Source organism: Saccopteryx bilineata, chromosome 5 (genome assembly GCF_036850765.1).
Source record: "Saccopteryx bilineata isolate mSacBil1 chromosome 5, mSacBil1_pri_phased_curated, whole genome shotgun sequence".
Taxonomy (NCBI): Eukaryota; Metazoa; Chordata; class Mammalia; order Chiroptera; family Emballonuridae; genus Saccopteryx; species Saccopteryx bilineata.
Genome location: NC_089494.1, coordinates 138975726 through 138999796, shown reverse-complemented (window position 1 = coordinate 138999796; position 24071 = coordinate 138975726). Strand labels below are relative to the sequence as shown.

Below are 24071 nucleotides of genomic sequence, written 5' to 3'. Positions count from 1 at the left end.
TGAGCTGGCATGCACATCATGGAAATCTTGCAAAAGCAAACAGGAGAAATTTCTGTCCAGTAATAAGTGGTAAATCATATTAATAGTGAGTGACTTGTTATTTCTAATTTAACACACATGTATAAAATATTATCTATTTTTCGCTTAATTTAGTGTGCTGTACTGTTTTAAAGAATATGAAACTATGTATAAGTTACTCTGGACTACTTTTTGAATGAATTTATTTTTCCAAAAGGTCAAAAACAACTCTGCTACTAATTACCATATCATGGGAAAAATGGGCTTTCTTGTAAAGTTTTAGAAATTAGAAAGAATTCCTAGTTAAGGCAATGTGACAGTATCTTTTAATGTTAATTTTAAGTTGACTAGTAAAATTTTTATAACATCTGAACCAAACTCTTTACTTGTGGTTTATTTTTAAATACTCTAGTAATACTACTTGTTTTTGTTATTGTACTATAACTTACAGTTCTTTCCCCTTTAGTTTGGGTGAGGACAGAACTGAGGATCAGGTTGGATGTATAAAAAAAATCAAACTGACTTGGGAATCAGCTGCATGCAGGCCAGGTCCTTGTTCTGTCATCCATTGGCCGAGTGGCTTAGACAGCTTGTTGACCTCACATCCTCCATCTACCCATGAGGGGCTGATGCTGAGTCACCATTGACTGAGTGGCTGCCTTTGCCAGGCAGCGTTATTGCCACCCCGCACAGTACTGCAAGGTGTGCATCGTTATACCCATTTTATAAATGAAGACTGAAGTGCAGAAAGTCAAGCAATTTGCTCAAGGTCACACAGCTAATAAGCAGCCAATATTGAGATTTTGAACCCTCTGGGTGTAAAGCCCCTGTGTTTTATTCCATGAATTTATATTCTCTGGATGATTTATATTTAAGTTGGGGAATCTCTATCCTGACCATATTCCTCTGCTTTTTTGGACCTTTTGTTATTGCTGAGAATTCTTCTGCAAAACTGATATTTGTTTTAACTAAACACATTTTGAGAAATTATTCCTTGACAAATTTTTCTAAGTCCAATTGGTGTTTTGATATTCCACCACAGATTTGAGAGAAACTAATTGCATGTAGTCTGTCAAATTGGATGTAGTCTGCACTCATCTGTTTATATAACTAGAAGTAAAATTACTGAAAAATAACGTCCTCCTACTGCTCAATGTTAAGATTCTCCTCAGGACTGACTTCTACACCGTGCTTCCAATTTATCATTGCATAAGTGTTTAACTAGGTGTTTGTCAGCTTTCATTTGTAATTTTCCTGTCCATGGATTTCTCTGCAGAAATAGAAGGATTAAAAGAAAAAGTAATGCTCATGAGTCTGTTCTCCTGCTAGTGCAGCTAATTCTTTTTGTAAATGATTAAGATTTATAGAGTTTTGGTTAATCATCCAAACCCATGCCAGTTCATTCCTTTCAGAATCTTACTCTGTTGCTTTCTTATATTTTCATCATACGTTCTGATGTTCCACTGTGTAAAATATCTCCATGCTTAGAGGTTCCTTTTGTAATAGAAAGGAATTTTAATTGTTACAAGGCTGAAGAAATCGACTGTGATCCAAAATAGCTACACTTTCTCTGCAAGATAATATATTCATTTCTCCAGTGGTTAAACACGTTAAAAATAAATGAAGTTGTTAGTCCATGTAGAATCAAGGAAACAAGGACAGGCCATTTTAATTATTTTTAAAAATTCAGATTTCAGCATTGTTACCATTTCATTGCTTGTGGCGACAGCTTCCTCAGGTGCTTCCATCCTATCAAATCTTCTTATGACAAAATGTGCTTCGTCCTATGTCTATACTTTGCAGCCAAAGAGTATAGAATATAGAAATGGACTTGGACATGATTTGTTAACATTTGTGTAATAAGTTTAGGCCTTTTCTTTAGTCCACAGATTTGATATCTGACTATTATATACCTTCATAGGTCTGTTTTGTAAATGTTAAGGAATGGGGAATGTGGGATGAAGGTGGAATCTATTCACCTCTATTGTAAATTCTGGAATTATATTTTTTAGGCTTTATGGATTCTAAGCTAGAGAGTGAGGCTAAAAGATAACTCAGTTTTCTATTCATCTATAAGAATAAATATACCATTTAATAATTTTATACATACAGATAATATTGAATAAAAAATGTTAAATAGATATTAATTAAGAAGGGCTTTGCTTAGACTTCTTGCATACCTAATGTAGAATTTTCTAGTTCAGTTTACACATAAATTATTCATAATTAGGTAGGAATATAATTTGCCATCTTGGAAATTCTGCCAACACAAAATTTATTTCAAGCTTGCTAATAGAAATGATCTTTTTAGTAAAAGCATCTACTAGCTAAAATAATGACTAATAGTGAGAAGCCACTCGAATAATCGAGTCTGTGCTCTGACTAAAGTTATTTCTTTATTCCCAAATTATTTTTTTATGTTAATGTGCTTTCTTTAAAAAAATTTTTTTTAATTTATTGGGATAATATGGTTCACCAAACTATACAAGTTTCAAGTGTATAAGTCAATATAACACCATCTGCACACCACATCATGCACTCTCCACCCCAAAAAAGTTTCTTTCCATCCCCATTCACCACCCCCTTTTCCCTTCTTCTCCTACCTACATCCCTTTTGCCCCGTGGCTATTTTCACCCTGTTTGTATCTGTGTGTTATGTGTATATGTTTTTTTGGCTAATCCCTTCACCAGTCTTTCATTCAGTCCCCTCATCCCCACCCCTCTGACAGCTGTCTATCTGTCCCGTGTCTCCATGCCTCTGTTCCCAAATTCTTAAATCAATGAAAGCTCTGAGTTCTTCTTAGGGATTACATACAGTTTTTCTTATTTGTCTGAAATGTCCTACCATGGTTTTAGAAGAAGAATTAGAATTTTCTTTCTCTGGCTATCCAGTTAGCTGATACTTCTTTTTAAGTAATGGACTCAAATATCTTAGCAAACTTTAAATATTTAGAAAATTTACTTGAATTTCAACTTATGATTGTGAATTTTGAGTTGAGAATAAGCATGTTTACTAGGTGAGATTCCTCTGTTATTTAATATGATTTCTATTACTCACATAGTGGAGCTCTGTTATTGAGTTTGGGGACTGTATTTGACTACTGAGAAGCCAAGACCTTGTGTATATGCTGAAACCATCATGCAGGTATTTGTGAAATGGATTAGGGATAGAATTTAATATGTTCTTGTAGCTGATGTTTCATAAATATAGACAAGAACTTCTGTGTCTGTGAATTAGTTGGGTTGAAAGAATTTTCTAGCTAGTGTTCTTGGTTGCTTAGACTGTTCAATGATCCAAATTTTAGGGAATTAAATTCCACAAAGGCACTGGCAGTATCATTAAAGTCTATCATCACTTTTGTAGTCAATCTTTTTACATGTTTCAGTTCTCCCCTGTCTGATGTATTAGCCAGTTTTCAATTATTTTTTCGCAAAGAATGCTGTCCCACTGATCACAATGCATTGTCACAATAGCATAAATTCTTTCATAGTTAGAAATGTAAGTTTAACGATGACATTTTCATTTTGTGTTTTAGAGCATCAGGGCATCAGGCCTCATCCTGTTGGAAACGATCCTTTTTGGGTCTCTGCTTCTATACTTTCCGGTAAGTAACATATTTGTCTTTTAAAAGTTCCCATCTATTATGTTTTGCTTGTATATCTATATCTATCTATATAATGTAGAGAGATAAACAAGGACTTTGCAGATATTTAATTTAAACTCTGGCTCTTACTTAGTGGGTGACCTTAGATAAGTTACTTAACATGTCTAAACTTTGGTTTCCTCTTGTAAAATGGAGGTAATTGTACTTTTCTCTCAAATTTGTGAGGAGAGTGAACTACCATTTTGAAGTCATGCCTGGGATGTATGCTTGGCTATATACATATGAATATCATGTCCTTCTTCCCCCTCTCCTTGAATCAGAACCATGAGACACACCAACCAGTTAATGTCAGAAAATAACAAATGGTTACGTAGAAAAATAAACACAATAAAATAAATGTATGAGTGGTATTAGTAGCATAAATAACCACAGTAGACTCTCCCTATCACACCAATGGCATGTCTGTAACAATAAGATAAGTGCTAATTTTACTAATTTAATTTGTTTGTATTCAGCAGTTATTGTGTGTCAAGCACTATGCTAATTTCTGGAAAGTGCAGTGCGAGAAGATAAAGTTGATGTCTCCTCTCAAGAAACTCATAATTCAGAGGAAAAGATAAATAAGGACAGGCAATGATAATCAGCTGTGGCAGAAGCTAAGAGTGCAGTCAGGGCAGGGCCCTGTGGAGGCACTTAGGACATCTGGGGATTAAATATTCTCTTCTTCCATGCTCACCCCTGCACTCTGTCCATTTTCAAAATAACCTGCCAGTTTTAACACCAAAGTTAAACTGTGGTGCTCCTCTTCTCAGAACTATCAAAACATATTTTTTGTTTTATTTTCAGTAAAAGCCAAAATGTTTAAAATGGTCTCAAAAGCCCAACATGATTGGATCCTGCCCCCTCTGTCACCTCATTTTCAAATTCTCTTCCCTCTCTCAGTCTTTACAAGCATTCTTAATCTATTTGCGTTTTCTTCTTTTTGGATTTCATTTTGTATTTCTCCTTAAACTAGACATTTATTTAGGTGTAATCAGCTTACCATGCCTTCCTGGTACTGCCCCTATATAAATGGCACATGGTGCACGGTCATATTTCGTCTTCTCCATACACTCCCAGGTGGGCATCTCACCAAAGTCATAGAGAGAATCACCCAGTTAAGAGTGAAAGATGTGAAATGACTTCAGTAATTTGAATAATAATCTTAATTATCTGAATATCTGATGTTGCCTGCCACCATCATTTTTGCCCTGAGCCTCTGCTATTTTAAAATACCTTTTCTACCTAGTAGCCAGAGGGATATTTTCAAATACCACATCTGTTCTGCCACCCTTTCTGTAGCATCCCAGTGTTCTTTGAATAAAGATCAAAACTCTTGATGTGGTTTATGAGTTATAAATATAGTGGTCTTTGCCCACTTTCTCTGCCTCTTCCAATACCACTTTTCTGCACTCAGCATCCTGACCTTCTTTCAGTTATTAAATAAAACATGATATCCATTATGGTGTGCATAGTAATGGCTCCTTAAAGATCTCCACAATTCTAATCCTGTACATATGGTAATTTACATGCTGTAAAGGACTTTACAAATGTGATTAATTAAGGATTTCTTGGTATGGATATTATCCTGGATTATATTGATGGCCCCAAGGGTCCTCAGTGAAAAAAGAAAAGTGGAAGAAAGAAAACCAAAGAGATAGCTTCATGAAAAAGATTGGGCTGGCTAATGATGGCTTTGAAAATGGATGAAGGGGCCACAAGCCAAGGAATGTGGTAGCCTATAGAACAGGAGTCGGGAACCTTTTTGGCTGAGAGAGCCATGAATGCCACATATTTTAAAATGTAATTCCATGAGAGCCATATAATTACCCGTGTATGTTAGACATTATTCAATAAAAATTTGGTGTTGTCCCGGAGGACAGCTGTGATTGGCTCCAGCCACCTGCAACCATGAACATGAGCGGGAGGAAATGAATGGATTGTAATACATGAGAATGTTTTATATTTTTAATGTTATTTTTTTATTATTATTAAAGATTTGCGAGCCAGATGCAGCCATCAAAAGAGCCACATCTGGCTCTCGAGCCATAGGTTCCCAACCCTTGCTATAGAAGCTGAAACAGACTCTTCCCAAAGCCTTTAAAAGTAACACTTTGATTTTAGCTCCATGATCCATTTTAGACTTGTGATCTCCAGAACTGTGTGATAATAAATCTGTGTTGTTGTAAGACACTCAATTTGCAGTAATATTCAACAACACCAATAGGAAACTAATATGCTTCTTGTCATAGGAACTTTTCACATACTTTCTCTTCAGTTTTGAAGTCTTTCTCTTACTTTTTCCTGCCCCATTTCACTAATTATTTTGCATAATTAACATCTAGTCATCCTTTAGGATTTTACTTAAGTATCACTTTCTCAAAAAAGCTTCTGTTGATCCCCCAATCTGGGTCATATTTCTTATAATAACTTCTCATGGAATGTCACTCTATCTCTTGACAATGCTTATCTCAGTTTGTAAATATATATTCAAAAGTGAAAAAATTTGATTAACGTCATTCTCCCGCACAAACCCTAGCTCTGTGAGAGGAAAGGCCAGTTTCCACTTTGCTCATAGCTGCATCTGGAGTACTCAGCCCAGTGCCTGTCCCATCGCCTAGGCACATCAGACATGTGGTAGGCTGGTGAGTGCAGCTCTACCGCACAAACTTAGAACTCCAGCCTCCGCTAGTGGCTTTTGCCTTGTGAAACTAGCCTCCAAAGAATCTTCTTGTGAAAGACTAAGAATAATGGCCCATATTTATATTACTTATGTAGTGTTTACAGGTAGGTGATAGAAACACTTTTTAATGTTATTTTGAGATGTTAATTAAAGTTTGGTTTATTTTTATTTTTGATCTATATTGATTCAAATCAAGTGGTCATAGTAATGAGCATGTGCCTAAAATATGTATATGAATTTTATAGCCTCTTAAATGGAAGAAGTACTCTAGGAAAGGAACACATTAACAAAAATAGTAAATATTAGACTGCCAAATGTTCAAAGTAATTATTAGACATCCTTCTAGTGACTGGAATCCAGTATTAAAATATATCGGATATACCTGTTCCTAAGATACTGTCAGATACAGAGAAAAATGGAAACACAGCACTTTTGCTTGATAATTGTAAGATGCCTGGAGAAAAAAATAAATAAAACAGAAAAGGAGACAATAAATAAATTTTGTCCAATAGAAACATTAAGATACCTCATCATGTTGACTTATGCTTAACTAGCTTTCTATTTCATTTTCACAATACAAATTCTCTCTGTAACTGCTTGAAATATTAATGTGTGGCTATCAAGTTCTTACCATGTATCATGGTTTCAAATAAGTTAATGTTCATGGTCTAAAGACAAAAAGGGCCAAATTATTTAATGAAGTATTAGATGTAGCATAAGATACAGTGGGGGAAGGAAGGCTAAGATACACTATTGGTTGAGTCTGGAAAGCAAAGTAATTTTATGTTAGGTGAGAGAATGGGAGATGACATCTTGGAAATTGATAGGAAAGTTCAGGGGAATAGGGTGTGTATATTGTTGTAAAGTACCCAATCCATAACTTTGCAGGTTTTGTAGAGGCACATAGTTCAAATAAGTTTTTGAAAAGTTTTCTTGAAGGAAGAAATTTATTAAATATGCCAGGTTGATATTTGGGGTGAGAAAGATTAGAGTACAGGTTTCTGTCCAATTAGTAGGGAGACACATATAGGTGTTATGCTGTTTTTCTACTTTAGCAGCAGTGGGAGTTGTCAGGATCATGGTGGGTGGACACATGAAAGTCAGTCCTTGGGTGATGTACTGCTGGAAGTGCCTTCTGGACAGTCTTTGAACAGTTTACTGAGTAACCTATAAATCCTGCAAGTACTTATGGAAAGGGTGGTTACATTTCTACACTTTGCAGCTAGAGTTTAAATCCTAGTGACCACTGCTTCTAGCTGAAATTAGCAGTAGGTCCCGGTCTACAATAGGCATAGGCCATTGAGACAAGAGGAATAAAGGAGATGCTATACATTAAATAAAGTAACAATATCAGACTGTCAATACCCACAGTAGAGATCTTCGAGAGATAAATAAAACTCAAATATTCAGGCAAGGCATAGTAGATGACCCTTGTGTTTACAAAAAGTGAGATCAGTTTATCTGCTACTTGCAAGAAATACCTTAGGTTCATGAATGATGTCCTTGGGCCTTCAGTGGCAATTCCCAGCATGCTGGGCAAGGTCAGGTCACAGGTAGCTGGAACAGGGCTAGAAGAGACTGAACCCTCCCTCCGTGGAGCAAGGAGACAGCTTACCTTCTTGTGTTCCTCTTCCATGGCACAAATGTGTCAACTGGTGGGGCCAGGAAGCTTGGCAGGCTTCAGTTCAATGACCTTTCTTTCCACTCTGGAGCAGGACCCTGATGGAATCCTATGAAACCCTTTAGGGTGCTGGGGCCTTTAAGAGTGTATGCCAAAAGCTGGTATTTCCTGACTTCTTTTGGGCCTTATTTGCCTTTTCTGTTACTTCCTTGGCCATTATAGACCTTAAAAGCCATGCTCAGAAGATCTCACTGAGGGGCTTGACTAAGAGAGCAAAACTGGGAATCTAGTGTCTAAAGAAGCCTATTAGACTAAGGAAAGAAAGGATTTGATTTGCGGTGGTAGGTAGTTGGAGACTGCGGAGTGTCTGAGTTTTATCTAGGATGAGACCTCAGGTGGTGGGGGTTAAGGTGATGCCAGATAGGCTACAAATTGAGAGTGAAGTTGAGCCTTAGCAGAGAAAACACAATATCACTTCATAGTGAGGAAGTTAAGAAGTGTGGAGGTGTGTCTCCTTGAGGCAGGCAGGCAGGGGCTGCAGAGGAGTAGGTTATTTACATATTGTAAGAGAGTACTAGTTTTGAGATTGCATGTTGCTAAATCCTGAGCTAGTGCCTGCCTAAGCAGGTGTGGCCTGTTTTTGATCCCCTGGGGTAAGACAGTCCATGTAAGTTGCTGGGCTGCATTAGTGTCAGGTCAGTTTAAATAAAGGTAAACAGAAAGTAAGTCAGAGTGTAGAGGAATGGTAAAGAAGGCATTCTTAGGGTCTAGGACCATGAAGTGAGTGGTATTTGAGGGAATGTGTGACAGTAACTTGTAGAGATTAGGGACTACTGGATGGAGGGGAATTATTGCCTCATTGATTAGGCATAAGTCTTGTACAAGGCAATAAGTCCCTGAAGGTTTTTGAAGAGGAAGGATGGGTGCATTGCAGGGAGAGTCCATGGAGTTGAGTAATCCTTGATTTAAGAGGTGGGTAATTATTGGTTTAAGGCCTTAGAAACAGACACAGTTGCACATTAAACAAAGACTTCACATACAGATTATGAATTAAGGAATTGAAATGAGCGTGCTTTACTTGTTTCGATTAAAATTATACTAGAGATATTTTCTGACAAAGAGACCAAACAGATTATTCACTCACACAGCTTAATAGACAATTATGCTTTTAAAATTTTTTTGAGATGGCAGGGAGTTGTCAGCATAGAGGGGAGGAAGAGAGAAAGCAGACGGATGGACAGTGTGAACAGCTGGATGGAAAGAAGGAGGGTCAGAATCTGCAGGAAAAGTAGGAGGAGATTAAAGTGCTGGTGGTGGTGTCACGTGGTTAGAGGAGTCAAAAAGATTTAAAGCTCTGGGTAGAGGGGAGAGGACGAGGGGTAGTGGAAGGCACAGTCAGTCTCTGAAGAGGGGGAAGGATGGGTCAAAGAACAAAAAGAGACAGAGCCGCCCATCTGTAAGGAGGGAGGAGGGGTTTAAGAACACAGTGGAGAAGGGAGGTGCCCCTGGCCAGCAGGGGAGGAGAAAGAGAGACTGTTATTTGCAGGTGAATGAAAAAGAGGATTCAGCAAAGAGAAAGGAGGGGGCTTTCTGGAGGGAAGAGATTCAAGTGGAAAAGATTTGCAGAGGGACCAGAGAGGAGTCCCAAGAGAGGGGTGCCCTGGGGGTCAGGCAGGAAGTAGAGAGAGTTGGGAGTCAGGTGAAGGAAAGATTAGGAACAGAGGTTTTAGGTGAAGTTTCTTTGGCCAAAAACGGCCTGCGTGTAGAACAAGTGGCACAGAAATTAAGGACAGGAGTGAAGGGGGAAGAAAACCTACATGTAAGAAATTTCTGATGCCCTCCCTGCCTGGTGGCAGAAATTGTCAAGATCTCTTAGGATATTGTAATGGTAGTAGAACACAACCTGACTAGGCACCTAGACTTTCAAGGAAGTCTGTAGAAGCTAGCCGCTCAGAGTAGAAACCTCCCAAACTGTGAACCCCAGAGAGTAGAGTGAGTCCCGAAGGAGAAGTCCCGAAGGAGTAGTCCTGAAAGATTAGATGAGTAGTCTCTGAGGCCTGAGATTGGGAGGTGCCCATGTTCCGAGGGGAGCCTGGCTGGATGGTTTGGACTGAGAGGAGCCCACAGTAGAGGAGACTGGTGAGAGAAGGGGGCGTCCCCACCTTCAGTCACAGTCCCGGGAGGAGAAAATCTCCATAGAAAGAGAGTCTCAGACCAGAGGTCATCACCCCAAGGCTGAGATCCCAGGATGTAGGAGAGGGGCCTGGCTAGGCGCACCTAGACTTTGGTAGAAGTCCATAAAGGAGTAGAGGCAGACCACTTGTAGATAAGGGGTCTGAAGTCAAAACCGTCTGACCAGAAAAGGGTGTTTTTAGAGAGAAATTTGGAGGCCAACCAGGGAAGGGGAGGGAGAAACTCCTTACCTTTCTCTGGTCCGACAGGGGTTCGGGACAGGGATAGATCGCTGGGCAATTAACCGACAATTACATGTCCAAATAGAATCAGGGAGTAAGCCCGGGACAAGCTGCTGCTGCCCATTGCTCCCCTGGTTGTAAGTTTGGATGGCAAAGAGGGATCGTCCAGGCAGTTAGTACCCTGTCCTGAGTTTTGGCACCAAATGTTGGAATCCATGGGAGTACAAAAAGACCAGAGTGCCCTGGCCGGTTGGCTCAGCGGTAGAGCGTCGGCCTAGCGTGCGGAGGACCCGGGTTCGATTCCCAGCCAGGGCACACAGGAGAAGCGCCCATTTGCTTCTCCACCCCTCCGCCGTGCTTTCCTCTCTGTCTCTCTCTTCCCCTCCCGCAGCCAAGGCTCCATTGGAGCAAAGATGGCCCGGGCGCTGGGGATGGCTCTGTGGCCTCTGCCCCAGGCGCTAGAGTGGCTCTGGTCGCAACATGGCGACGCCCAGGATGGGCAGAGCATCGCCCCCTGGTGGGCAGAGCGTCGCCCCTGGTGGGCGTGCCGGGTGGATCCCGGTCGGGTGCATGCGGGAGTCTGTCTGACTGTCTCTCCCTGTTTCCAGCTTCAGAAAAATGAAAAAGAAAAAAAAAAAAAAAAAAAAAAAAAAAAAAAAGACCAGAGTAACAGGTTTTATTGAAAGGAAGAAAGGAACCCTGCTGGGCACTTCTCCGGGGAGAAGGACACTGGTTACAGATTATGAGGCAAATTTTATATGGTTTGGGAGAGTCTGAGGGGGTACTGAGTCAAAAGTTCTGGTATGTTCCCTTTTACGGCTTTACGATTTCAGCTTTCTGGAATGCTCCTTCTTGGGGTAGGTTGACCAGCTTCCTGGAACTTTTCTGCCCCAGGGGCAATTTTCTAGTAAGTAAGGGTGAGGTCAGGCAGCCAGGTGGGACAACAAAAGGGCAGTTGGAGTTCTGGTAAATTCATATATCTATCATTTAGGCTGCATATTGTTGCTCAGATTTGGAAGAATTAAGGTTATTTTTTCCATTTTAAGCAATCTTAAGCTATAGACAATTTTATAACAATGCTTATATTGGAAAGTCCAATTTAGAGATTATCACCATTGTGCAGATGAGGACAAACCAAAATCTGACTAAATTTGCATTGTCATAATTGAATAGCACAGAGCTGAAGCTTTGAAAGCATTTTCTTACAGTTTCAAAAGACTCATGATTTGAATGAAGTTCCTACATTTGTGAACAGATGATTAGTCTTTATAATCACTTAAAACTTTCAAGTGATTTATAAAAAAAAAAAAAGAACTTTAAAATCAGCTATAGTATATTTTTCATATTAAATTACACAAAAATGCCATTTTATAGATTTTTAAAACATATTAAGTAATATGAAGTATAGAATTTTATTTTTGACTTGACTAAACCAAGAGTTTTGGCTAATAAGGTAGATTTTTCCCTCAGACATTAGTTATCTATTTGTTGGCTGATGTGTCCTTCTGTAAGGGACACCAGTACATGTGTAAATATAGTTAAGTACTTAAGTACTTATAGTGCTTGTCCCAACCCCTACCTGGTCACTCCTACAAAAAAGAACTGTAAAATATTAGAGCTTGCAGTAACACCAGCCACAACTTAGTCTTTATTCAACCTTTATTTTGCAAATGAAAGAGGAGAGACTGAGGGAAGTTTCGGCTCAGTCCGTCCTTCTCCACTAGGTAATAAGCACAGAGAATAAAACCTAGTCTCTTGGCTCCGGTCTAGCACTCTCTTCCCTCTTTGACAATACTTCTAATAGATGGTTTGGATGTGAGATTCAAATGGCATTATACAGGGTAGTTAGGGTGGCTCATGTTCCGTGCCTTGGTCAGTCACTCTTCAAGTCTCCAGGAAAATAAAAGACGCAGAGGATAACACAGGAAAACAATGTAAAATATCTCAAGGTTTGGCTCTAAGACCCAACATGAAACTGCTATGAGCTTGGCTGGACCGTGTTGTTGAACGATTTTACCTACAACAGTGGAAAGTTTATGTTTCAACCAAATAAATATTTTCAACCAAAAAAGATTTTTTTTTACTTCAATGTAGAACACATGCATCATCCAGAAGCAAAGGAAAAACAAGCACATTACTCCCAAGTGTAGGGTTTATAGGGGAAGTAATAAAGACAGTTTAAAGTCAGACAGGATGGGGGGGAACTGTGAGAATATCGCTAAAGCAGCCAAGTTTTTAATACATTGCTGTTAATGATTTTGATGCTCAAGTTAACCCAGAGGAAGCCCCTTCAAGCTAGCGCCTGCATTTTTTTATATGATTTATTCTTTGAGTACTTCCCTACCTTCTAGTACAATAGAGTACTGTATACTTTCTCTGTTCCTGCCTTAGAACAGCCTTTTCTCCAAAGAGCCCTGTTTCTTTTTCAGGGGTTAAATAAAAGCAATTCAGTTCTGAGACAGAGTCACTTCCATTGTGACAAAGAAAGGTCCCCAATTTACAACTAGACCAATGTTTCTCAGACCTCAGTTATCTAAGAATCTTTGTAAGGAGATTTTTCCTCAAGTGAAAGTAAGATTTTCTTGGTGTCATTAGGTTAATTTGGATTGATATCAGAGCAAAAGAGAGAAAAAAAATTGGAAGGACATTTTAATACTCATGTGCATGACAGTACTCTCGAGATAATAGTAGTTATTTCATGCCAAGGTAGCTCAGAGAGTATAGGAATAAAAGACACTTAATCCCCAAACTCCTAGAGGGTTTCAGGAATTTTGGCTAAAATATTAAGATCAAAAGGTGTCAGAGAACTAGACCCACTTCTTCAAGAAAGTTTGAAGAGTGTGAGGAGTAGAGAAATGGTTGTGAATATGCTAGAGGTCTGTGCAATTCCATTTATCCGCTTGTTACTATACTTCTCTTCCCTGTCAGCCAACCAGAGAGAGTCTGATTGTGAGTAGGAGTCGGCATGGAGGCTAACTAGTGTGCATATTCTAGGGTATTTGGTTAAGGGTTTTGGATCAGTGATATGTGAGGAATTAACTGTTAATCTTCCTTTAACTAAAAAGTTTGTGTGTTTTTTTTCTAAATTTTTATTGAATTTATTTGAGTGATATAGGTTAATAAAATTATATAGGTTTCAGTGTACAATTATACTACAAGGCCATGGTGATCAAAACAGCATAGTACTGGCATAAAAACAGACATATAGATCAATGGAACAGAATAGAGAGCCCAGAAATAAACCAACACCTTTATGATCAATTAATATTTGACAGAGGGCCTGACCTGGCGGTGGTGCAGTGGATAGAACATTGACTTGGGATGCTGAGGATCTAGGTTCAAAACCCCAAGGTTGCTGGCTTGAGCATGGGATCATAGACGTGAGCCCATGGTAGCTGGCTTGAGCTCAAAGGTTACTAGCTTGGAGCCCAAGGTCACTGGCTTTAGTCCAAAGGTCTCTGGCTTGAGTAAGGAATGGCTTGGCTGGAGCCCCCCTGGTCAAGGCATATGTGAAAAGCAATCAATGAATAAGAGTGCCGCAACTACAAGGTGATGCTTCTCATTTCTTTCCCTTCTTGTCTGTCTCTCTTTCTCTTTCTCTGTCTCATCTCTCTCTCTTGCTAAATATATATATTTGACAAAGGCAGAAGCACATATATTTGGGTAAAGATAGTCTATTCATTAAATGGTGTTGGGAAAGTTGGACAGATACATGCAAAAAATGAAAGTAGACCACCTTCTTACACCATACACAAGAATAAATTTAAAATGGATTAAAGACTTAAATAGTAGACTCAAAAACAAAAATTCTACAAGAAAGCATAAGCAAAAAAGTCTCGGACATTTCTCATGGTAGTATTTTTTCTGACATATTGCTCAGACAAGGGAAAAATAATGAAAAAAATAAGACTACATTAAACTAAGAAGTTTTGTGTAACAAAGAAAACCATTAACAAATGAAAAAACAACCCACTGGATGGAAGAACATATTCACCAATGATACACCTGATAAGGAATTAACATCCAAAATTTATAAAGAACTTATAAAACTCAACACCAAAAAAATTTTAATTAAAAAATGGGCAAAGGACCTGGATAAACACTTTTTCAAAGAGGACATTTAATGGCTGATATTCCATTAGTTTTGATAAATTGGAAGAACATTGAAGACTTGAGAAATGTTCATCATTGAAAAGAAACAGTGTTTTTATGTTTGCTAAAATAAACATCAATTAGACTATATGCCTCTTGAAAAATACTTTGTTATGTTTGGGAAATATAACATATTTATAAACTAAAACAAAATTGAAAAACACAAAGAAAAAGGCAGATGATCAACCAAAGGTTGATCTTTATCATCCAGAAACAATCATTGTATATGTTTGATCATTTACACTCCATCTATTGAAAGAGAATATGGATAGATGGTTTAAATGTAATACAGATAGCATTATTCTGTAAGATTTTTAGTAATAAATATTAATTGTAAATATTATTTTCACCAAAAATCTGAAGTGAAAATGAAGATACCACTTATTTTTTAGATAAATGAATTTTCACAAGCTGTATTAGTTCTAAAAGATCTTTCTAAAATTAAAAAAGATTATAAAATGTTTGCAAAGTTGTTTATTTTATTTTTTTACTTAGCTATACCTTTTAACTTAAGACAGTACACTTGACTTCAGCTATGTCAGCTAAGAACTCGAACTCTAAATATAGTTTCTTTTGCCTTCTCTTCGTATTTTTTTTATTTTTGTTAGTTAAGAATTTTGGAATTGTTCCAAAATTGCATGTATATAACATGCAATTTTGAAACTGTAATTCACATGGTTATTCAACCATAGTTTTTTATATTTAATAGATTTATTGTTTCCACAAATGTTTGTACCATGGTGTCTTAATATTGCTCTTGAGCTCTTATATGCTTGAGAATCTCTATCCATTGTCCTAATGTATGAAGAACAACTTCCCTGGCTATAAATATTTCAAGACACACTTTCTATTGCTCCATGCTTCCTATTCATTGTCTGAATATTTCTAGCTCTTGAAATAGCCTGATTTCTCTCTCCTATGGGTGACTTGATATTTCTGCCTAGATGATAGTGTCATTCTTTAGTCTTGCAAGTAAATAATTAAACTCAGATTACCTTTGAATTTGTCATATGATATCATTTTTTTCTTAGATTATTGTATTTTTATCAATCTATTGATGTAATACTTCTTTTATCCCTGGAATGTTTTTTATATATGTACTGTATATTTAATTTTTTGTCCTTTTTTCAGGAATGAATTATGTATACATTGGATTTTTCTTTTTGTACCTCTATATTTCTAGTCATTTGTGTATATTGATCCTTTTCTATTTTGTTTTGTGTGTGTATTCTAAGTCTTTATTCAATGAGTTTTATACTATTCTTAGTTGTGTTTATTCTGCTCGAGTTGATTCTAACATTCCTTTACCCTCTCTAATGCTTTTCCTTTCTTTTTATTTTTCTCTCCCTTTCTCTAGCTTTCTTGGGGCAATTAAAAAAAATTTTTTCTATTTTTTCATTGATTTGAAAGACAGGGAGAAGAAAAAAAGAAAAAGAGAGAATTTCACTTAGTTGTTCGATTTAGTTGTGTACTCATTGATTGCTTCTCCTGAATGCCCTGACTGGGAGTCAAACCTATGACCTCTGGTGCATGGGACAACTCTTTATCCACTGAGCAACCCAGCCAGGGCCTCTCTGTTTTTCTTATCTTTTCTTTTATCTCTACTATCTTTTTCTTTAACCTTCATTATCAGTGGGAACATATTTTCTGTAATTTCTTTGAGGCTGTGAAAATTACTTATTTGAACTTTTATCAGTTTTCTTGGTTAATATCACTTTTTTGTCCTGTTCTCATCTTCCTTTTCACTTTAGTATTTAAACAAAGAATATGTGTTGGTACTTTTTTTATTTTTTTATTTATTTTTGTGATAATTCTTTTTTTTATTGTGGTAAAATAAGCTTATAATTTACATAATTATTAAATGTCCATGTCAGTGGCATTAAATACATTCATAATGTTGTGCAACCATCACCATTGTCCATTTCAAAAACTTTCTCATCATCCCAAACTAAAACTCTGTCTATTAAAAAAATAATTTCCCATTCCTTCCTCACTACCAGCCCTTGGTGGCCTCTGTTCTACTTTCTGTCTCTATGGATTTACCTGTTCCTGGTGCTTAGAGTGAGTGAAATCATACAGTGTTTGTGTTTTTGTGCCTGGTTTATTTCACTTAGCATAATGTTTCTAGGGTTCATCCAGGTTACAATATGTGTTAGAATTTTATTTTTTTATGGCTGAAAATACTCTATTCTATGTATATATCACATTTTGTTCACCATTCATCTGTGGATGGACATTTGAGTTGTTTTACCTTTTAGCTGTTGTAAACAATGCTGCTTTGAATGGAAGTGTACAAGTATCTGTTTGAGTTCCTGCTTTCAGTTTTTTGGCTATATAGATAGGAGTGAAATGGATAGATCATATGGTAATTTTGTGTTTAACTTTTAAGAAACTGCCAGACTGTTTTCCACAGTGTCTTCAGCAATTTATAATTATATTGGAACAGCAAGAAATAAACGTCTTGCCACACAATCAATCAATTAGCCAAATTAAGAAATTAGGAGTCTTTAATTAGCCGATTATGGAGACTGCATGGGAACCTTAGCGGTTCAAATCAAAGCAGTGCTGACTGGAGTTTGGAGTTAGGTTTTATAGGGAGAATTACACACTGATTGAGGAATGGGGAGGGGAGAAAGCATAGCAGTAAAACAAAGCAGTGAAGCAAGCTTTCTTACAATGTTTATCTATAGGGTTAGTTCAGGGAGAAACATTCTGAGAACACCTGCAACCTTGCAAAGCTAGTCCAAGGCCACAGTCTGGGAAACCAGGCTCAAGGCCAATAGAGAGTAACTTACTTTCAGAAAAAGTAAGTTCTGCTACAAGTCTCTTTGTTTTAGAGAAGGTAAGTTTGCCAAAAATTATTTATATTACAAGTCTTTTTTTTCTACACTTCATTCCCTACTGGTTTTAATTACATTTTAATCAAATCATTGATTAATTGTCATTTTCATTGCTATCCTCTTGTATTGTTGTGTATTGATTTCTGATTACTATTAATTTGATAGAGTTTATTCTCTCTCAAACAAACCTTGTTATAAAAATGATTAAACATGGTCCTACTATCAGACAAGTTAAAATCAAAGTAAGATGACCAATTGCTCTAGACCAGCGGTTCTCAAACTGTGGGTCACGACCCCGGCGGGGGTCGAATGACCAAAACACAGGGGTCGCCTAAAGCCATTGGAAAATACATATTTATTATACAATACATTTTTAAATAAAATATGTATTTCCGATGGCTTTAGGTGACCCCTGTGTTTTGGTCGTTCGACCCCCAGGTTGAGAACTGCTGCTCTAGACAAAAGCTATAGTGACTAATTAAATATTCTTTGGAACTAATTCTCTGACTGTTCAAATTCTTTTCTTCTCTTTTCTATGTTTGCCCTAACTAAAGATAGGCTTTCTGTAATTACACTAGAATTATTAGCATTCAGAAACAACAAGTTTCCCTTAATGCTGGGTTCATCATAAGCTACCTTGTTGAAGGAAAAGTAAATCTAAGCCTTTTCTATTTTGTAAAACTATTTCCTTTATACAAATAAATTTGAGGCATAACATTTGCTAGAATATATAATAGAGGCTTATTCTGTTCCTTAAACCTTTTTTTCCTTCGCACAAACTGCTTACAACCTGCACAAATCTTCTGCAACTTACATAAACCCTTAGCTTTCACGAACTTTCTTATCTATTCAGAAATAACTAGCTTTCATAACAACTTACTTTTTCTCTTTTCTTAAAAGTACTTTATATCTTATACTTTCTATTATCAAAACTATACAATCCCTTTTTAATCAGAACTCTTAATTTTAAAGATATTAACCTTCAGTGACAACTTAAGTTAGCAATAAGCAATTTTCTTTTAAAATATGCCTTTTTTTTTTTTGGTGGCGTCCTCCCTCTTAGTAGCTTGTTGGACACATGATTAATATTTATAGGTTATTTTACAGGGGTAGCTATGAGTACATATATTTTTCATTTACCTTGTAGCTTTTTTTCTTAGTGAAGGGACCTACACCCTCCTTCTCTATGACTCACAGCAGCACGTGCATCAAATCTTAAGATGACTCGCTCTGGGCTTCCCCTGACCCAAGCTTCCCCCTTCTCAGAGTTTAATTATAAAGGAGTCCCATGCGGCAAGGATCCTCAAGCTTCTGCCGTGCATAGACTGGCCAGCTTCCAGTTTGTGGCTGGAGCAGGTCATGTCGTCCTTCTCAGGGTCAATTTACAGGAGTTGATGGGATCCATTTGCACAATCTCCATCTCTGAGGGTGTTTTCAAGGGAGCCTAGGGGGAAGGGGGATCACCCTGCCTAACACAATTCTATGTGGGTTGAACTTTTTCCAATAGGAAGTGTATTTAGCTTCTAGCAAACTAGGGGGAATAAGTCAGTCCAGTTTTCACCAGTTTCTAAAATGAATTTAGTTAGGACTTCAGAGCTTGGGACAGGTTGAAAGAATGAGCCGAACTCTGAGGCCTGTAAGCACAATGTAATTTCTAATTAATTTACCTTTCCTACTAGCTGTGAGACCTTAGATACAAATGCAGGCCCATTATTAAACCTAATATTAATGGGCAAGTCAACCTGGGAATAATTTTATATAGCAATTTCTTAACATCTGTTATTGCAGTCTTATTTCTAGCAGGAAAAGTGTCTACCTTCCTGAAAAGGTGTCAGTGAAAACTAATAGATACTGTACTTATATCCCTGTGCTAGCGGCTTTATCTCAGTGAAATCTATCTTCCAACATTCTCCTGGGAAAGCTCCTCTAGTTGGTTATAAAGAGGCGTCTCTGGCAGTAAGTGTTCTGATAAAGTCACTAAAATTTCTAAAGACCCTACTGGTTTTAAAGCAACTTCTTTGGCTGCCTGTTGCTGCCTGACTTTCATTTCCCTCTATTGAGTTCCCTTGCTGGTGTCCTGGGTGATGAATAAAGGCTATAGTTTCCAGCAACCAAATAGCTTCTAGTAAAGCTAAAATCCCTTCTTTGTTTTAATGTCCTTACCAGTAGATGTCAGGAATCCTCTCTCCTTATAGATTGCTGCGTGAACATGGGCAGTAGCAAAAGCATACCTACTGTCAGTGTAAATGTTGAGCTTCTTTCTTTTGGCCCACCTCAATGCCTGGGTGAGAGCAATAGGTTCTGCCTGTTGAGCTGAGGCCCCGTGGGGCAAGGCTTGGGCCCATATGGTCTCATCAGGAGTTACTACAGCTGCTCCAGCATATTGAGCCCCATGTAGGACAAAACTGCTGCCATCAGTGAATAGCTGAACTTCTGCATCAAATAGAGGTACATCAGTACAGTCTAGTCTTGCAGTCTGAACAAAGTCTAACACTTCAGAGCAGTCATGCAAGGGGATGCTCAGTTCTTCAGTAGGCATCAGGCTTGCTGGGTTGATAGCCTGCATCTGGACAAACTTAATGCAAGGCTGATCTGATCTATGAGCAGGGCTTGATACTGCGTGATCCCAGCATTAGACATCTACTTAAGCAAAGTCTGTATGTGGCGCTGTCAGGAGCAGTTCTTGCCCCATGGATAGTTTATCTGCCTCCTTTACTAGTATGGTAGTGGCTGCTATGGCTCAGAGACATGTTGGCCATCTAGCCGCTTAGAGAGATAAGCAATAGGCCTGTGCTATGGCCATGGCCCTAAAGTTTGGGTCAAAACCCTTTTGCTATTCCCTCGCTTTTATGAACAAAGAGCTAGAAAGGCTTTGTAATGTCGGGCAAGGCCAGGGCAGGGGCCTCAGTGAGGGCCTTCTTGAGGGTTTCAAAAACTTCTTGTTTCTTATCTGTCCAGATTAACTCTTGGGTTCCTGCTGTACAGGAGTATAAAGGCTTGGCTATCTCTGCAAACCTAGGGATCCACAACCTGCAATATCCAACTGCCTGAGAAATTCTCAAACTTGTCTCTTGCTAGTGGGGGTTGGGATTCGAAGGATTACCTCTATACGACTGGAGGAGAGTGTGCTTTCCCACCTCAATGTGGTAGCCTAGATAGGTCACCTTGGAGGTGCAGAGTTGTGCCTTCTTAGCTGACACCCGGACCCCCAGGGTCTGCAGTGTTTGTAAAAGTCCCTCAGTGGCTGTACAGCAGCTTACCTCCATTTCGCAGCTAGAAGCAAATCATCTGCATCTGTAGCAGCGTGCATTCCAGATGTTCCTGGTGGAAGGCGAGCAGGTCCTGATGTAATGCCTCATTGAAGAGGATCGGTGAATTCTTGAAGACCTGTGGGAATCTGGTCTAGGTTAGTTGTCCTGAAATGCCTGCCTCTGGGTCATTCCACTCGAAGGCAAAATGGGCTGACTTACAGGGGCCTGGGGAATACTGAAGAAAGCATTTTTCAAATCTAAGACTGGGTAAAATTTCAAGTCCGATGACAACAGACTTAAAAGTGTATAGAGGTTAAGCACAGTTCGGGATATTGTCTCAACCCATTTATTTACCTCCCGTAAGTCCTGGACTGGATGATAGTCTTTGGTGCCTGGCTTCTGGACAGGCAGTAAAGAAGCATTCTATTGGGATTGGCAAGGAACAAGAATACCAGCTTCTAACAGTATTTTAATATGAGTACTTGCTTCCCTGAGAGCAGTCTGAGGAGGGCAGTGAGAACAGAGTGAGAAGCTCTGGTGCTAGTGAGGAAGTCTACCGAGTAGCCTCCTGCTTGTAAAGGCTAACAGGTGTGGAGCCCTGGCCTCGTTAGTCCTCCTTTAGATTAAGGATTCTCGGGATCTGCTGTGACTTTCCTTTCAGCTTTGGAAAGCCTTTCTCCCAATGTCCTTCTTTACAATATGCGCACTGATTTCTGCTTAACTCGGGCTTCCTTTTCTTTTATTCTGGTGTTCTAAAACAGCTACAACTACCTTTGTTATTTTCTTAGTCTGTTTCTCCTCAAAGGTGTCTCTGTTACTATAAACTTTCTGAGCTATTTTTAACAATTGGTAAATTACTATCCCTGGGAAACCTTCTAATTTTTGTAGCTTCCTCCTGATATCTGGAGTGGACTGTGACACAAAAGCTAAGTTTGCTGCCCTAGCATTCTCTGGTGCTTCAGGGTCTAGAGGTGTGTGGACCCTGTAAGCTTCTTGCAGTCTCTCTAAGAAAGCTGAGGGAGTTTCCTGGGGGCCCTGGATAATGTCCGACACCTTAGACAAATTCATGGGTTTCTTAGCAGCTCCCCTGATCCCCGCTAACAGAAACTGGTGAAAAGTGTTCAAAGTTTCCCATCCTGCAGTAGTGTTAGGGTCCCATTTAGGCTGGACAATGAGAAACACCTTATCAAGGTGGTCCCGATTGTCCTCCTCAGAGCCATTTCTCTCCAGCAAGACAGATTTTCTAGCCTCTGGTTTTATTCTTTCTCTTTCTTCTGTAGTAAACAAAGTAACTTAAAGTTGCTGGCACTCATCCCAGCTGGGGCAATGTGTGTACAGCACAGATTCCAACAGTCCTGTTATAGCCTGAGGCTTCTCTGCTGTGGATGGAGCTGATGGAGGAGGAAGATATGGAGGGGGAAATCATGACCTTCCTGAACAGCTTGTAAAACAGGGACCTTCTTGTCTGATTTTGGGGCTGTGGCTAACAAAACATGATGACTGTCTCTGACAGCACAGCCTGTCAGCCAGGGAGGGGGCTCTACTAGAGCCCTCCACTGATCTATAGATGGGAACCAGTCTGGGTGGCCCGGAGGCTTAGCTATTACATTCCATACAGCTCTGATATCTCTAGGATCTAATGAGCCCTGTTTTGGTCACTTTAACCCAAAGGATGGCCATTCCAGTTCACAGAGTTCAAAGTCTCCCTTTACTTAGTTTTATACCATAATCATCAGAAAACCTACTTTTGAAATTCTTAAGCATACACTCAAGAGGAGTTTGACTCTTACTTTGCCCTTCCTTCCCCTATTGTTACAAACAATATGAGTACAAATGAGCTTCCCAAGATCACAAAAGGGATCATGAACTGAGGTTTGTGCCAGTTCTCTAAATGTCCCCCATTGGATCATATCCTGAAGAACCAAAGGACAAAGAACTCTCAGACAGAAAGGGAAGGGGGTGCCCATGGAGAGCCACACACTGGAAACTCAGGCTCAGGTGCCTGAGCTCTTTATTCATACATTTACTCAGGGGTTTTCAACACAGAGACAGAATAGCAAAACAAAAGCGAAGAACGAGATCTCAGCAGGAGTAAAATCAGAGAGGGACCCTTGAAGATAAAGGTCCTCTATCCAGAGAAGAATGCAGAAAGGACATCTCAAAGAGGGATCAAACCAGGAGATGTCTCTTAGGATATCTTGTAAAAACAAACAAAAGCAGCAAAACAGACAGAGGGCAGACATATGGAAGTGACTCCAAACGTGTCCTGGGAAGCTTGAGGTGGGACTCATTCCCAGCAACTGTCCTCCCAGGAGCACACAGATCCCCCTTCTAGATAACTCTCTGCAAAGGTCTCGGCCCTGGAGAGCCTATTGTGTGAGTTCGGTTGTGTCCGACCCTCGATCATAATAGTACAGACGGCTAGCCACAGACAGACAGATCACAGATTTAGCAGATTTCAATTCTGCTCTGCTTACCTCCAGAGGCTTTTTTGATGACTCCAAATGGATGGAAAGGCATGCTGATTGTCCACGGCTGACTGTTGGCCAGACAGAAAGGCCAGTGGGGCCCTGGAACGTCTCAGGTGGCACCTCCCCTGCTGGGTTTTCGCTCCTGGTAGTCAGGCCAAGGAGGTCAGCCGCCTCGCTTGGTTTCCAAAGACAAATGAGTCCAAAGGACTCTTATCTCGCTTGTATCTCACCTGGGCCTCCATATGTTATGATGGAACAGTGAGATAAGAAGATAATGGATGTCTGTAGCCAAATTAAGAAAAAGGAGTCTTTAATTAGCCGGTTACGCAGACCACATGGAAACCTAAGCTGTTCAAATCAATACGGCGGTGAATACAGTTTGGAGTTAGATTTTTATAGGGAGAATTACACACTGATTAAGGAATGGGGAGAGGAGAAAGCATAGCAGTAAAACAGAGCAGTGAAACAAGTCTTCTTCAATGTTTTTCTATAGGGTTAGTTCAGGGAGAAACATTCTGAGAACACCTGCTACTTTGCAAAGCTAGTCCAAGGCCACAGTCTGCGAAACCAGCTTCAAGGCCAATAGGGAGTAACTTACTTTCAGAAAAAATAAGTTCTGCTAAAAGTCTCTTTGTTTTAGAGAAAGTAAGTTTGCCAAAAATTATACATATTTATATTACAAGCATTTCTTTTCTACACTTCAATACTCCTATTAAAATAGTTTCAGTGTCTTTACTTCCTTTCCAACACTTATTGTTTTATTTTAATTTTATTTTACAGTCATCCTAATAGGTATGAAGAGGTATTCCTTTGTGATTTTAATTTGCTACTTCTCATTTTTTATTTGAATTTGTTGGGATGATATTCATTAATAAGGTTATATGTTTCAAGTATGCAATTCTATAATACATACTCTGTATATTACACTGTGTGTTCATCAACCAAAATCTAGTTTCCTCCCATAACCATATATTTGA

At 38.8% G+C, this 24071-nt stretch overlaps 1 protein-coding gene across 1 annotated transcript in view; it reads left to right on the top strand.

The window, feature by feature from the left end:
* Positions 1 to 24071, top strand: part of GPR158 (G protein-coupled receptor 158) — a 532888-nt gene that overhangs the window by 359400 nt on the left and 149417 nt on the right. Inside the window, exon 5 of the mRNA XM_066280852.1 lies at positions 3555 to 3623. Coding sequence (XP_066136949.1) covers positions 3555 to 3623 — 69 coding nt within the window. The remainder of the gene's footprint in view (positions 1 to 3554; positions 3624 to 24071) is intronic.